Here is a 15,913-nt window from a genome sequence, read left to right as displayed (position 1 = left end):
AGTTGGAAATTCGAAACGTCAGGCCATCCATTGACCAGCGCCAACCACAAATGATCGAGGTATTATCGCAGGATGGTCCAAAAAGCCGATTGCGTGTGTAAGCACTCGGGTTCGGGAGGGGGCGGAGGATCGAAGCGGAATGCGAGCGTGATGTTGCCAGACCGGGGAGCTTTTTCTCCACGCAGCTGCCTTGAATTGGGTCCTACGAAGCCAGAACCTCAAGTACGGTAGTATAGCATGATACCGCCGTGCGGCAAGCCCAGGGGGGAAACACTAAACCAAAGCAGAGGGCTAGGGTGGGGCGCATTGATCGCTAACAAAGCTCGGCCCCCATCCATTGAGAGACCGCCAGAAGTGACGACACGCACCGCATTGCGCCTAACTTGTTCTTCCAGCTTCAGCTCCGACCAATGGGGGCGTAGCATGATAGTGATTTGACCGACGAACTTTCTCAGCCTTGCACGACTTCACCAACCTCTACTGAACGGGAAGGGACCTGGGAGGTAGCGACGCGATAGCGACCGAAGGCGCAAAAAAACATGGCGCATATGACCAATCCGCTGGCCACGGCCGAGCAGCTCTACAAGCGCAACACCTTTAGCTCCCTCCCAGCCGACTTGCAGGATGTCATCTTCTACGCGACACAATGCCTGACCCAGGCGGCCGGCGTGCTGCTCGGTTTGCCGCAGTCTACCACAGCCCAGGCCAATGTTCTTTTGGCGCGTTACTGGCTTGTCGAATCGCCAATGGCGCAAGAATTCAGCGTATGTCTCTTCTACTGCACCGCCAAGGAGCATGTGTGATCAACACTAACAAAAACCTCCAGGACGCCTCCGCTGCCGCACTCTACCTTGTTGCCAAAATGGGACCCCTCCCGCGCTCGACCCGCGATGTATCAAATGTTTATGCATATCTCCTCTCCTCGGCATCACCACTCTTCCGCAGCGAACCTCCAGATCCGAAAAAGCCCCACCCGGACCCGACGACGTATTACCAGACAGACGGCGAGTATGCGGCCTTCCAGACACGGATGCTGGCTTCGGAAGCAAGAATCCTTTGGGCTTTGGGGTTTGATACGGCGGTGGCGCTTCCGCATGCGTTGGCTGTCACATATCTTCAAGCTTTGGACTTCTTAGGCAAGCCCAAGGCCGAAATTGCGGGACGGGTGATTGCGCACCTCAACACGGCGCTGCTGAGCCCCCAGATGCTGTACCTGACGCACCAGCCCAATGCGCTGGCGACAGCAGCTGTATACCTCGCTGCTCGGGAGGCCGGTGCAAAAATGCCTGAAGTGGCATGGTGGGAGGTTTTCGACGTGGAGAGAGAGGAACTTGGTTTTTTGGTTGTGGGGATGCGGAGCCTTGAGGGGTGGATTCAGAGTGCAAAGGAAACGGGTCTGCTGAGTGCCGGCATGGTGACAAGGACAGGTATAGAGAGAGAGGCGAGACGGAGGGCCGGTGAAGGTGATGAGGAGGACGAGGTTATGAGGCTGATGGACCAGAAGACCGCATAAAGGCGTGGCCTGCCCTTGTATACCAATTGTGAGATTTTGAGAACAGGATGAATATACCCATCGGAGCCAAAGGCTGGCTACCAGACAAAATTGTTACTGCACAGTCTCTTGCCCATCACTAGCTTTCTTCTTTTATGCGTGCTTCTGGCTATGAGTCCCCTGGGGATTGACTACAATAGCGGTCATTTACTGTTTAGACTCAAAAAAAGGAGGTTAACCTTCTTTTCTCAAGTCGGGACCTTTCAAATACTTCTTCCTCGAACAGACCGGCCTTAAGTACCTGCGAGATAACTTCCACCTAAGATTCTAATTACATTAAAATCTAATTCTGCAAGCTTACCGAACGAGTTTCAAGATCTGGTCACTAGAACTTATGAATAATAAAAAGGTCGTATCATCACAACTTTGACTGCAGACAATCGACCACATACAGGTGTGCTTTTCGGGCCATCCGCCCTTACATCTGTTTCCGGAGTTTGGCCAAGAACTACCAGTATCACGGCAGTGTATAAAGGCTAGAGAAATTGAAGATATTGTAAAGCTGGCGATACGGCAAGGCACACAAAAAGCTGGCTGATGCGCCACTATCACACCTTACATCTTTATGCAAATATCTTGAACATTTCATTTTGACGAGATGAACAGTCTCAGCCATGCTAGTTTTGTACCGCAGATTCTGAATACGGACTTGTTAACCATATACCTACAATTTACGCATTACCATGGGTATCCAGTAAAAGCAGTTAATGATTCTACGTATAGTGTGAGAGCCAGCATGAACGGCAAAGGCTAGAAACATGTGACCATGACGCATAAAGCCACTCCGTTCCACCCGACAACTGGCGTCAGAAGCTTTTGGTAAGAAGACGTAATAAGGCTGGATGGTATCAACCCTCTCTTTAGAATGACTGTACATTCGTAAAGCGAATGAGGTAAGGACCATTTAGGGGATGGTGATGCAGGTTGTTACCGTATTATGGAGCATAAACTATCTAATACGGGATTCATTCTATGTAAAACCCTTCGGAGTTGCTACCAGCTCCTGACTATAGAATGTCCCTTTAGTATGAGAAAGGCGACTCATTTTGCGAACCACAGTTAAATATGACAACAAGTTCACCAAAGTTCATGGCAAGAACAACCCATTCGAATGCCTCCCCTTCCTTTCAAAGAAGGGGAAGGCACATGGCAATAATCACAACGCTCCTTCTCCTCTCCTCCGGAGCGACTTCCTCTTCTTTTGCCTCACTCACTCTTCTCTTCTTCCTTCCTCAAAAACAAACCTATTCACAACGAACGTTTCCCTTTTCTATTCTTTTTCTCTTTGCCCCTCACACCACACAATCTCAACCCATTGTGAACTTCTCTTATCAAAACAAGACGTCTCAATAGAAAGGAACAGCAAGCTTCACAATACGCGGCTTGCTCTTCAATCATCAAAGGGATTCTTATCACCTTCCAGATTCCCTTCACTTTACCACACTTCCATCTTAGTGTGTTTACACCTGAGCGGACTCCAATAACCCCATATCTCAGCTCACTCTTATCAACAACTGCAACTATGGCCGGCTTTGACGTTAACCTCGGCGCCTTGCTGGTCTCGCTTACCACTTACGGTGGTCTTCTCTATGAGATGATTGATAATCGTCTCCGCGACAAGGAGAACAAGGACACCCAGGTGGGCCTTGGTGATCGTATCGGTAAGTCTGAACCTCTTCTCCACGACAACTAATCGTTTTAAGTCTCCCTGTCTCTTCCTGTATCTCATTGCTTTCTTCATCACTGTTACCATCTTTCACTTCTCAAACACAACATCTCCCTCCTCGCAAGAAAAGCAAAGTAAGTAAATAAGTCACTTAGAGGCTGACAATCCGGAAATAGGTGTTCTGGAACGCCAGGTCGTCAACGTCACTCAGGCTACCATTAACAACAACAACAAAGCGCCCAAGTTCGACACTCAAGTCATCAATCTGGAACCCAGCATCGTTGGATACGCCTACCTCGCTTTCATCTTGACTCTGGTGGCTTTCTTTTCTTATATTATCTGGCAACAGTACAACGACCTGATGCGTCTTTATGGCAAAGAGCTCGGTTACCTCCATGAGATCAGCGCTCTCCGCCAGAGACTTGGTAAGTCTCGCCCTTCCTCACCCGTTTTCCAGTCTTGTATTCTTGAGTTTTTTTTATTGTTTATTTTAAAAAAACCATTTGACTGACACACTGCAGTCTTCGCCGAGAAGGAAGTCGAGGGCAAGAGGAATCTGGCTGAGCTGCGCGAGAAGGAAGCCAACGAGGCCAAGGTCATGATGACCGAGTACAGGAAGGCGGCCGATGACAACAAGGCTGCCGCTGACAAGGAGAAGACCAAGGCCGAGACTACCGCCAAGGAGACCAGCAACCACGTCTGGGAGCAGGCCCTTGCCGTCAACGAACTCATGCAGCTCGTCAAAGAGAAGTGCGTCGAGACCGACGGCATCGTCGCCGACTTCAAGACTGACAATGTCAACATCAAGAAGCTCGTCAAGGACGTCACTGGCGCTCTCCCCCGCGTCGAGGCCGAGGCCTTCCAGCGTGGAAAGGCTGCTGGTCGCGCCGAGATGCTCGAGGAGATCGAGGGCGTCAAGGCCGAGTAGGCTCTGACTATGATTAACTTCTTCTACTTTTTACTGGGTTTACTGGGTTTACTGATGAGGTCTTGGAATGTCAAGTCAGAAGAAAATGTGGCCATAGGCCTTGGAGATGATGAAATTGCTTGCTAGATTGGTTGCCTTGTATTGGCAAAATTGATACAATCAAAAAGTTAGCCCAATGAATTCATTCCCATACCACTTACGCCGCGTCTTTGTGACCCTATCCGTGTCGGGTATTGCTCAGCTGGCTCCAATCGAGAGATACCCTTTGAAGATCATCCAACTCCATGCGTTCCTTTTGTCCCTTGGTCTATAGCCGTCCGGCCATGACTTCCTTCTTAAAAATACGTACATCCCAAACGTCATAAAAGTGAACCCCTTCCACAGTCTCAAGCTTCGTGTTGGCTACAATGTCCGTATCCTCATCCTCGCTGTCACTGTCTGTGTCCCAACCTGGCATGGGGAGCGGTGGGAATTGTTCAGTGCTGGAACCGCCAAAGCCTCCGAGTGCAGTACCAACTTTCGCCTTACCCTTCTTGTTCTTCTTCTCCTCCATTTTCGCAGCAGGGGTTTGAGGCGGCGGACGGATGATACGTTCAACCCGATCATCGTCAATGGAGATCCACTCCAGCTTCAGACCTGGGTAGTGGCACAGGTTGTCGACGATGAATCTACGGGTCTCCCGCATGACCCAGACGCATGTGTCGTCGTTTCTGAATTGGGTAACATTCAGGGCACGGAGGCTCGCCAGTCCTGAAATGTGCTGCATGAATGTGTGCTATGGACGGTTAGTTGACCTCACAGTCGGTTCGGATAGTTCTTGAGGTTACTTACAATAGCACGAATCCCAAGCGCCGCGGCCAACTCCTCGAGTTTTCTTCCGCGATTACAGATCAAGAGCATGGCTTTTTCATCCACGTCCCAGGTGGGCCCGGTATCATTCTTGATCATCAGCTTGGTGAGGGTTGGCATGTGCTTCTTGAGCACTAGGCGTCGGATCTGATCCATGATGACATTCGTTTTGGGCGCGAAGCTCTCAGGCTTGTATTTGACCGACCTCTCCAACATGAACAACTCGTTGATCTCTTCCAATTGAGAGGCAAACGTAATGAATGTGGTAGAAACATTGTCGGTGAAAATCTTGCGCAGTGGGAGCGGTTGAACCTTGTTTTCCTTGACCAACATAGCCCAGATTGGAGCTTGATTGCCAACATTGAGCAAAGTGAGCCTCTTGAGGACCCTGACATCAATGGCTGTCTTGAGCACGGATGCCTTCACTGGGATTAGATGGACGCTGAAAGACCGTAGAGCCAGGCCCCTTGTTGATCGAATGTACTCGCTAATACGTTCGTCTTCACCATGTGCTGTCGTGGCAATGCCGTGAACTTGCTTCTCAATATCGCGAATCTCTGACTCGGTCACATTGAGCTCAGCCCGCACGTTCTCAATGTCCCTATAAAAGCCGTGTAACTGGTTCTCGGCTAAGCGAACATACTCCCTGTCGACGGTATGTGTGTCGTCTCTCATTGTTTCCAACTTCTCTCGCACTCGAGTGGCCTCAGTAAGCAAATGCTGCAGCCGGGCGACAAGCGACTCGAAGTTTGCTCTCTGTGTTGACAAGGTCGACAACGCTCGGCTTTTTTCTGGTAGCTGGGATTCGTCGTCTTTTGCCAGTGTTTGCTTTGGCGTCGTATCGGGAGCCGCTAAGGCTTCATCCTTGGGTGGCTCAGCCTTGAGGTCCGCAGGCTCCTCGGCTTCCTCTACTGCGATCGGCTCCTCAATGTCAATATCTTCCGGGTTCGCATCTGCCCCTAACTTCGGCTTCGATTTAGTTTTCTCCACCACAGCAGCGGCAGTACCACAGTTCTCAGGAGGCGGCTGCGCTCCCGTCTCCTGTGTTACCGGTGCAGCTGGGGCAGTGGCAGAGGCAGAGCCCTCACCGGCAGGAGATTCTGATTTGCTCGCTTCTGTGCTGGTTTTTGTTGCCTCCTCTTCCAAGTACTTCCTACTTGCCTTCTCGATCATCTCAAGGATCTCCCGCTTGGATCCGTCGTCGGCATCATGCCCGCTGGCCATCAGTTTGGTAGACACTTCCCGAAGCCGTTTCATGAACGCCTCCGCAGGTGACCCAGCCTCTGTTACGAGCGCCTTCTCTTTCCCCTTCAGACTCTTCCGTTGTTGAGGTTTCTTGGCCAAAAACGGTTCCACATCGAAGATTCTGCCCAATACTGACTCCTGGCTCTTGCGTTCCTCTTGGGCGCGGAACGCCTTCGCAGGCCCACTCGCATCATCCCAACCAGGTGCTGAAGAAATGGGAACTGGTTGGAACTCGTCTTCCTGTTCGGAGTCGTCTGGGTCTGCATCGGGTGGTGGCTTCCGGGATTGGCAAGCAAGATACGAGGAGAACGAGAGCTTTAGCTTAGTGAGTGTGGGGGCGGAATTGCGCACACAAGACTTGATCTCGTTTACGACATCCAAGTTGTCGATTTCAAGGACGGCTAGCGTGCTCAGCTTTCGGAAGCCCGAGAGAGTCGGGGGTTCATTGGCAGCTGGAGTCTTGCGCTTACTTCTAGGCACGGGTTTCAAGGCTGGTGGCAAGGGAGGTGGAGGACCAAGCGAAGGGTTGTACGGGGGTGGAACGGATAGAGGCATGCTTGGGAAAGGAGGAGGAATGGAAGAGAAGACTGGCAGGGGGTCCCAGTGTCCTTGGGTGGTCGTAGGCGGCAAGCTCGAAGTATAGGGAAGTGGAGGAGGGACCTCGAAAAGCGAGGGCCCGGCTTGCATACGAACGTGAAGATTCTTAAGCGGCGCTATGCGGTGCAATGCCCGGTAGACGGGGCGGCTAAGCTCGACTCGAATGTTCCACCTGGAGTTGCACAAAGGTCAGAGACGACAAACAGCAATATACGTGGTGGACCAACCTGAAAGTCTCGAGCGACTTGGCATTCTTGAGGGTCAGGAGCAGCAGGGTGTTCATGAACTTGCCGCAGCTGGCGCTATATAGATATGGCTTATAAGCGGCCTCAGCCTTGTCGCCAGCACTCAGAGTGTCTAGCGATATATCTCGAAGGTGCTGGGCATAGTCGTAGTCGCTCGACACGAAGGTTTCGAGGCCGCCAGCCAAACTGTCGATGGGGGAATCGAAGGAGGGGTCATCTTCGTCAGGGAAGACTATGTGGAAATTTCGATAGAGTTGGGCGGCAGCAAGTTCACGGAACTGTTTAGAGACGAGGGCAAGGCAGATGAGGTCGCTTTGGCAGCACTTTGGACAGGTCAGTAAAACGGAGGCGAACGTAACCGCATCGCACGGGGAAGGCGGGGATGGAATGTCTTACATGGCTGATGATATCCTTCTTGGTTTCGGGTGGAAGATCGAGGAAGTTGAGGGGTTTGCGAGTAGAGGTGATGGCAGCCTTGTCGCAAGACTCGGCGGAGGCCATGATGGGCAAACTTGGCAATTGGAGAAGCAGGTCGGGGATGTTTTTTTTGCGGAGGATGGGGATGTGGCGTCGAAAAGATGCAAAATGCCGTTTGAAATGCGATGTGCTCGACACCAACCACTTGTTTGATTGCGCCGACGTTTGGTTATGGACGGGAAGATGCCGTGGGTAAGGCGAGATCAGGTAGGAGGTAGCGACGACGATTTGTCGAGTCCGTCAAGTCAAGGAAGGGTCTCGGCCTCGTGCCCGCCTCGTTGAATAGAGGGTTGGTGATTGGGGAAGGCAAGACACATGGGGAGGCGCAAGACAGGACAGGATGCAGGTAGACGTGGACTAGACCACACACGCAGCACATACACACATACACACCACCACCACACGACGGCGTAGTAAAGTTGGAGGTAGACTTGGACAGTGACGGGAAGGGACAGTTGCAGGTGGAGGAGGGGCGCATTCGGAGGGCGAAGAGTACATAGTATGGGTAGCCAGCCAGCGAGCGATGCGCCCGCCCCCTCGGCCCGCCGTCAGCGCAATGCAGCAGCACATACTAGGTGGCCCGGGATGTATGTGCTACCAGTGCTGAATGGGGCCATACATAGTAGACAGTAGTATTGGGACCAGCCCTGGTCGCTGTCGTGGCCCCCAGGTCCCCATTGCCCCGTGCACGGGCAACCTGGTTGCAAGCCACTCACCAGTCAACCAACCACTGAAGGGCGACCTTTGCTATGCTCTGAGGCGCTCTTGGGCAGGGAGAGAAAAGAGTTTAGCGTCTTGAGCATTGCTCGCAGCATGCAATTGCTGCACTTTGAATCTGGCTCCACCTGCCGTTGCACCTCCGGCTGTTCTATTAGAAGAAGTCTCCACTGGTGTCATAGTGAGGCAGGGAGGGGAATACGGATACAAATGCCCACAAAAGGAACATCGTCCTCGGCAGAAAAGAGTCTTAGATTGGACACATTTCAAAGTCCCTCCAAAGTCAACAATCGACAAGACTGTTCATGTTTTTAGGAAGATTTAGCTGTGAGCTTCAGTAACGACGAACAATCACTTTTGTTTCTGGACTGATAGACTTACTTATTCAAACTCCTCCACCTTGCAAATCGAACCCAGCCACAAGCCATCACTTATATACTTAAAAGATCGTCACTGAAACATCAGCTTGCAGAAACGATCAAGACCTTTTTCTCCAACAAAAGCCTACGAGGCTAAGACAAACTAACAATTGTCAAGAAGGGCGGCCATCCATGCCAAACGCAAGTCCAGCCTTGTCGAGCTCGTAATGTGACCCCTGGCAACATGGTAGGGCCACTCGTTTTCTACCTTGGCTGTACATGTCATGTCCATGCTTGCTGGCTGGTGTATAGACGAGGGGAGGATCTCCATTACTACTACGTATAGCCCGGTACATGCACAGACCAGAATTGAATTCGACATGGGAATCAGTCTTGGCTAGCTTACGTTTGCCGTCTTTCCTAGTGCCGAACTCCATCCATGAAATGCCTTGTAACACAGCGCAATGACGCCTCTGTGGAGAATTAGAGTGGACAGAGGGGCAACCTGTCTCGGGCTTCGTGATGGATTCCTGCGTTGCTGCGGGCATGGGTTTGCAAGTTTGGTATATTTCAATAGAATATCTACATGAAGTACATGTTTGGCAGGTAACTGCCCATGATGCTCCATCCAGGGTTTGGTATAGTCATGTTTGCTTCCCCCAGGTCGTACAGTGTATAAGCAGATTAAAAAAAAAGGCAGCCCGATCGCCCCTAGCGCGGCCCTCTCAAGGGAACCCCACAGTTCCCCCACTAGCAAGGCTGGGCTGTGCCGACTGATCCAGGCTGGGACCAACACCAAGGGGAACAAGAGGGGAACAAGGGGGGAACAAGGGGATCCAAGACCCCACCAGAATGACTTGGGCCTCGACAGATTTCGCTGTTTAAAAACAGATCAGATGGCGGCTTACCGTCCTCTTCTTAAAACAATGCACACAGCCATCCCATCCTTCCGCTTGCAACCCTTGCACTTACCCCCCATCTGCCTATACTGTATCCTGGCTGGTGCTGGTGCTTGCACTCTTTTCTATTTTACTTTTAATGTGCGTCTGGAACCTTGACCTGTTCCTGTCCCGTCCCGTCCTGTTCCTGTTGCCTGTCATAGCTAGAGCTTGTTCTGCCTGCTAGACGCTACACCAACCAACCACACACCCTGCTTCCTTTTTCCTTCTTGCATGCCTGCCTGTTTGCTTGTTACCGCTTGAGGCGAGGGGCCTTGATTGCCAGCAACAGCACCCCACAACCTGGAAGAGGCTGAGAGCATCGCCACAATTGACCAATTCGGCTCATACACACACACTCAATCACTCTCTCCCTCTGTAACACTACACTACCTATCGCTATTCAGCTGTTGGCAGCCGTGCCAGCAATCGATATTTCGATTGACCACCAGTCTTTTTTTAAATCCCGATCCAGTCATAAGCCACAAAAACGACACGGGTGTGCTTTTCTTTCTATCTGTCACGTTATCCTAACCCATTTAATCTACTTGTTAACTTTGGGCTCCCCTCTTTACCCCCCCTCTTTTCTACTGCTTATATGCGACTGTCCCCTCTGCCAGCTCTTCGCCCATTGCACACCCAGCCAGTCTTTACGGATCGACCTACAGCTTCGTATCGGATGCTTCAATTCTAATCGAGCCCGCACAAAAGTTCCGACGCCCGTAAGGTGCCGTGACTCAGTCGCAAAAAAACCTGCCTGCTGCCTATTTACTCCATTGGGACACCGCGCCGCAAACTAGACCTGCATTGGTGGGGAACAGCCAATTGCCAACACTCCGTACTTTTCGATCGTCATATAACATCCCACCCGTTCGCGCTCCGAGTCGAGACACCCAGCTTCTGTCAATTCTTTTTCTCAGCTCGCCACAGAATCATTGATTGAGCACTCACCATGGCTGATGTCGAAGAGCCCAAGTTCAACACTCTCGCTGAGAGAATTGCTGCTCTAAACCAGCAGAAAAACTTCCAGGCCCCAGAGGCAAAGGCGAAAAGGCCACCGCCGCCCCCTCCACCCAATCGACCTGTTCCGCGAAGCCAGACCTTACCTGTTGTCCAGACAAATGGACAGCCGACTCCTCAAAAGAGTCCCGTCATACCTCCCAGGCCGACCAAAACCGCGCCGGTGAAGGCAAACCCACCACCGCTACCACGTCGAACCACCGATTCTCCTTACCTGGAGCCATCCACCTCGCCCGCACCGAGGGATCGAATCGCCCCTCCACCTCTTCCTACTCGCTCCTCAACCCAACAGATCTCGCCTGCTCTGCCCCCTCGAAGACCTTCCAACCAGCAATTAGAAGTCCGCCGCAACTCAAATGCTTCTGAGATTTCCAACCTTTCGTCACTGTCTCTCAATCAGACAGTATCCTCTGCCACCAGCATTGCCTCTGATGGACCTTCCCGGAAGCTACCTCCAGCTTTCGACCAAGCCAGTCTACCAGCATTACCACCAACAAAGCGTGAACGAGAGGCCCAAGCAAGAGATGCTGCCGCTAGAGAACCGCCGCAACCCAAACATGCACTCGTCTCCGTCAAGTCTTCGCCTATTGTCCGACAAATCGAGCCGCCTCAGAGGCCTGCTTTGCCCCCGCGAATGACCTCCAATTCAGCCAGTCAGCAAGTTCACAAACCCGCCTTGGAGCAAGATGAAGCGCCAGCAAAGCCCAGACGGTTACCGCCTCCCCCTACGGCGTATGTCAAGTCGCAACCGCAAACAAACGGCCACGGCCAAGAGCAGCAACATGCAAACCCACCTCCTTTGCCAGGCAAACGGCCAAGTGCAACCCGTGCTACCGATGACGCGCCTCCTCCCGTGCCCCTCAGTTCCCGGCCAAGCGCTGCACAGATCCAGGCTGTCGAAGCCAAAATTATTGCGCGTGCTAATGAGTGTTTGATCTGCCGTGACTTTTCCGGACCGGATAATCTTGCCCTCCAACACCCTAGGCATACGGTTCCGAGAAATGACCCAACTGGTTACTTGGCTCATGTTCTGTGTGCTCCATTCTCATCCCCCACGGACAAGGCGCGGGCCATCTTCACCTGGTGCCACTACAACATCGCTTACGACTGCCCAGCCTTTTTCAACAAGAATATCAAAGATCAGACAGGAGTCAACACCATCCTCACAGGCAAGGCTGTTTGTGCAGGCTATGCAGAGACGTTCAAAGATGTTGCGATCCGCGCAGGCCTCGAGTGTATCGTCGTTAGCGGACATGGCAAGGGCTACGGGTACACGCCCCTGAAGAAGGGGGAACGCCCCCCAAAACAAGATACCAACCATGCATGGAATGCAGTACGCATCGACGGTGGTGAATGGAAGCTCATTGATGCTTGCTGGGGATCCGGTCATCTCGACATGGCGACCAATGACTACGCGGCGAGGTTTGAACCGCTCGAATTCACAAGGAGTAACGAAGTCTTTGGTCTCACTCATTTCCCCGAAGACAGAAGCAAGTTTTTCCGGTCTGACGGCAGGTCGCTGACATGGGAGGAATACTACATCGGCCCTGTGCATGGGGAGCCGCCCGTCATCTACGGCGATGCCTCTGCGGAGGGCATAGCTCCCATGTCGGTGACTCCTCCGCTGCTACACATACCCGTACACAGCGGCCAGGTGGTGCGCTTCCAGTTCTCAAAGATTTGCGAGCATTGGACTTCGGAGAAGCACGGGCTAGGCAAGCCGCCTTTGTTCTTGTTAAGCATCAACGGACGCGATGGTCGGAAGCAGGACATGGTGCCGATGGAGACGGACGGGTACTGGCACTGGCTGGACGTCAACGCGGTAGACCTCGGCGTGCCGGGCGGCAGCGTCAGCGTCCTGATGGTCACGACCTTTGGCAACGAGGACGCGAGAGGCTTGACCAAACAGGGCTACCTGGCGAAGAAGGGCAGGGTCGGCATGAGCTTCGCCGGCATTATGAAGTGGGATCTGATTTGAGAAAATACCTGAGAGAGGGAGAGGACAATCTGCGCGAAATACCAGTGACGAATGAGACGGCCGACACACACACAAACACACAAACACACACACATATAATGATAATACCTCCCGAAAGCCACATTTTCATAAGTAGTTTTTTTTTATTTTTTTTACGAGGGCTTTCTTCTTATCTCGGCTGAATAGATGGTCAAAAAGAACCAACATGACAAAAGCATTTAATCGCGCGTTCTCTTGTGTCTCTGTTGTGAAGTGAAAATTGAAACCGTGCCAACACGCAATCTATGAGGGGTATATATACTGTCCGTGTACCTATGTAAATAAAAAAGCTATTATCTAATAAATCCTCCCAAAGTATAAACAATCAACCCGAAAATCTTATTTTCTACTTTTTTTTTTTTTTAAAGCTCGAGCTTCTGCCACTTGCGCAACCGGCCACCGTACCTGTAAATCAGCGCCGGCACGGGAATGAGCGCAACGGCTATGAACCCCAACAGGCTGTTCCCCCATCCCAGCCCGAGGGCGTCATACATGGAAGGACCCGCCATGGGCAAGAAGGCCGCGACGATGCTCCGGAACACGGTGAAAGCGGCGAGACCGCTCGCGGCGAAACCCGGGTACGCGTCGATGATGTAGGCCTGGATCGGCTGCCATATGCCCAGGATGGCGATGCCGAACGGCAGCAGGCCGACGACGGGCGCCGCCCAGTGGGTGTGGAACTCGGCCGTCCAGCCGTACCAGAAGAAGGTCACGGGAAGCAGGAAGGCGAAGTAGATGCAGTCCGGCAGGCGCATCTCGGGCTCGAAGACGCCGTTGTTGGCCTTGGTCATGCGCACGACGGTCCTGTCGGAGAGGAACGTGAAGCACGCCATGCCCAGGATGTATCCTATGCCCAGCGGGATGTACACCAGGCCCGTGGTGCCGGTGGAGAAGCCGTACGTGCTGTGGAAGACGAGCGGGATCGTGCTGAAGAGGAGGTAGAGTACGCCGTACGCGAAGGCGATGTACAGGCTCACGCTGAAGATGATGGGCGACAGGAAGAGCATCTTGATCGGCCTGATCAACCCGCGCAGGAGGACCTGGGCGGTCGACTGTGGTGCGGCGCTGGATGCGTCGACGTACACGCTGCGTAACTCCGGGCGGTTCAGCTCGCGGCGCAGACGGGCGACTTTGCGATCAATCAGCACGCGCGGGTTCGTCTCCTGGTTGAAGATGGCGATGACGATGGCCATGGGCGTCGCGGCGATGAAGGCGATCCATGACGCCCAACGCCAGCCGATATCCTGCGCTATAAAGGCCCCGACAAGCGGCGCGAGGGTTGGGCCGACGAGCGGGCCGACCATCCAGATTGTCAGCGCTTTGCCGCGCTCATGAATGGGAATCATGTCGGAGATGACTCCGCCGCCGATGGCGAGACAGCCCGAGCCGCCGACGCCAGACAGAAAGCGGAACACAATGAGCGAGTTGAGAGACGGCGCGAGTGCGCAGCCGATGAGCCACGCGCAGAAAAAGAAGTTTGCGGCGGAAAGCACGGGGCGACGGCCGTATATCTCGGACAGGGGAGCAAGGAATAAGGGCCCGATGGCATACCCCAAAAGGTAGATGGAGACCGGCAGCGTGCCTAGCGTCAGGTCGTCATTCCCGAACTCGTCGTTGAAGTACTCAATCGCAGGCGCGAGAATGGAGGACGCAAAGGGAGTCATGAAGGTTATGCCCGACAGGAACCAGATGATGAGCCATCGGCGCCGGCCATCGAAGTTCATGGGCATCAGGGGATCATCTTGAGAGTCCCAGCCGACTATGCCGTTATCGAGGTCGGACAGCGGGTGAATGGTCGGCGGGAGCTGTTCGCGGGGTTTGCGACGGGATGAGGCGAGACTTGCGATGTGTGAGAGACGGCTCCGGGCGCTCGCGTGAGTGTGAGTTGTCTGGGTACGTTCAATAGCATCCTGCTCGAAGTCAGCAAGGCATTCAAAGGTAAAGACTCCTACTCAAAGACTCATGTTACCACGAGATCCTAGGAAAATTCCGAGCAGTGGAGAGAAAAAAAAAATTATGTGCTAAGCATTGCCCACCCAAAGTCATCATGAGTCTTGGCATAGTGTGAGTCTGGAGTGGGATCACAATCCGAGTACAAACTCACCTCTTCATACGGCTCGCTGTCTGGAGCCTCCTCGACATCGTCGAAGCTCTTTCGTTCCTGCATCTGTCGTTTCTCCCCCTTTTCCAAATCATCTGAAGAGGCAAGCTTCCGACCAGTCTCCTCTTCCGTCAACGTGCCGTGTTCAGAAGATCCTTCTCGGAGCCCGTGGACGCCGGCGGTGGCAGCCGCCTCCACATCCTTCTCAGAACCCATGGCTGCTTTTTTGGGTTGTCGGGGGGAAGCCAAGTGGGTTCAATTCCAAGCGCGCTATAAGTCGGAGAAAACTGACAGGCGGAGACGTTATAAGGCGGCTGAAAGAAGAGGAGGAAGAAGAGGAGACGGTAAATGCCCAGCCTCGGCAAGCGAGGCAAGGCAAACGGGTGCGGCAACTCGCATTTTTATCCATGTTTCCCTTAACCATGCCCGGCAAAGATCAATGAGGGTAAGTGGTTTAGTAATTCAAAACCAACCCCCAGTTGCGGCATGCCCCATCCTGCCTTCCCCCAAAGCCGTAACTAACCTATGGCGGGTGCGAAGGACTCTTTGAGGGGGTTCAAGATGTGACATGATTCGGCGGGAGGACTCCAAACGATCCCCAAATTTCATCATTGCTGGGGCCCTTGCTGTCGTAGTACATGAGAAGCGGGTTTAGCTTCAATTTTTTCTCGGTTGTCTCCCCTGGTTGTTGCTTAACTCCACGTATTATCTCCGCAGTTCAGGATGACACTATATTCCCGAGCTGACAGAGGAGAAGCAGTAGGATCCCCGGAAACAACGAGGACGGTGGGGGGAAAGAAGAGGGGAGAGGGGCGGGATGGAGAGCGCGAGTGTGTGATTCAGTGGGCCGTGGATCTTCCACGGATCTCAATTCAAGGGCGGTGGCAATGCGGGAATCGTGGGGTGGTAAGGTACTATTATTTACTACTATACTAGTAGAGCCGCGGCGGTCAAACTTGGATTGGCGCTGACCACCATCCTTCGGATACACGGCATTTGGTTTTATGATTATTGCCGCGGGGAATGGGTGCTTAAACCCGTGGTTTACCCCGAGGAGATGGCATGCATTTCAAGGAACCAATTCCGCGTCCTTAAGCGTGAAAAGTAGCGAGGACGTGATGAAATGTAACCAAGGTTGAGCCGCTCTCATCATTTATTCTCAATCGGGATTAGTATCCTACATGATTTTGCTAAGTGAATAA

General features: G+C 52.8%; 5 protein-coding genes across 5 annotated transcripts; 3 read left to right on the top strand and 2 right to left on the bottom strand.

Moving 5' to 3' along the window:
- Window positions 1-539: 539 nt before the first annotated feature.
- Window positions 540-1,513, top strand: CTRU02_212184 (cyclin; the record flags this gene model as incomplete). The annotated part of the gene is made up of 2 exons (XM_036724987.1): window positions 540-764; window positions 827-1,513. 2 exons carry the CDS (start codon window positions 540-542, stop codon window positions 1,511-1,513), a joined length of 912 nt encoding a protein of 303 aa, XP_036583152.1.
- Window positions 1,514-3,074: 1,561 nt separating this feature from the next.
- On the top strand, window positions 3,075-4,146 carry CTRU02_212183 (uncharacterized protein; the record flags this gene model as incomplete). Its single annotated transcript, XM_036724988.1, has 3 exons — window positions 3,075-3,213; window positions 3,395-3,643; window positions 3,740-4,146. 3 exons carry the CDS (start codon window positions 3,075-3,077, stop codon window positions 4,144-4,146), a joined length of 795 nt encoding a protein of 264 aa, XP_036583153.1.
- A 307-nt stretch (window positions 4,147-4,453) lies between these two features.
- CTRU02_212182 (f-box domain-containing protein) lies at window positions 4,454-7,583 on the bottom strand (the record flags this gene model as incomplete). The annotated part of the gene is made up of 4 exons (XM_036724989.1): window positions 4,454-4,921; window positions 4,978-7,009; window positions 7,065-7,405; window positions 7,479-7,583. 4 exons carry the CDS (start codon window positions 7,581-7,583, stop codon window positions 4,454-4,456), a joined length of 2,946 nt encoding a protein of 981 aa, XP_036583154.1.
- Window positions 7,584-10,525: 2,942 nt separating this feature from the next.
- On the top strand, window positions 10,526-12,571 carry CTRU02_212181 (Kyphoscoliosis peptidase; the record flags this gene model as incomplete). The annotated part of the gene is made up of 1 exon (XM_036724991.1): window positions 10,526-12,571. One exon carries the CDS (start codon window positions 10,526-10,528, stop codon window positions 12,569-12,571), a length of 2,046 nt encoding a protein of 681 aa, XP_036583155.1.
- Window positions 12,572-12,972: 401 nt separating this feature from the next.
- On the bottom strand, window positions 12,973-14,927 carry CTRU02_212180 (major facilitator superfamily transporter; the record flags this gene model as incomplete). The annotated part of the gene is made up of 2 exons (XM_036724990.1): window positions 12,973-14,523; window positions 14,715-14,927. 2 exons carry the CDS (start codon window positions 14,925-14,927, stop codon window positions 12,973-12,975), a joined length of 1,764 nt encoding a protein of 587 aa, XP_036583156.1.
- Between the last annotated feature and the right edge of the window lie 986 nt (window positions 14,928-15,913).

The sequence above is a fragment of the Colletotrichum truncatum genome (genome assembly GCF_014235925.2).
Source record: "Colletotrichum truncatum strain CMES1059 chromosome Unknown Contig_0008, whole genome shotgun sequence".
Lineage (NCBI taxonomy): Eukaryota > Fungi > Ascomycota > Sordariomycetes > Glomerellales > Glomerellaceae > Colletotrichum > Colletotrichum truncatum.
This window is presented reverse-complemented; position numbering and strand designations above follow the sequence as displayed.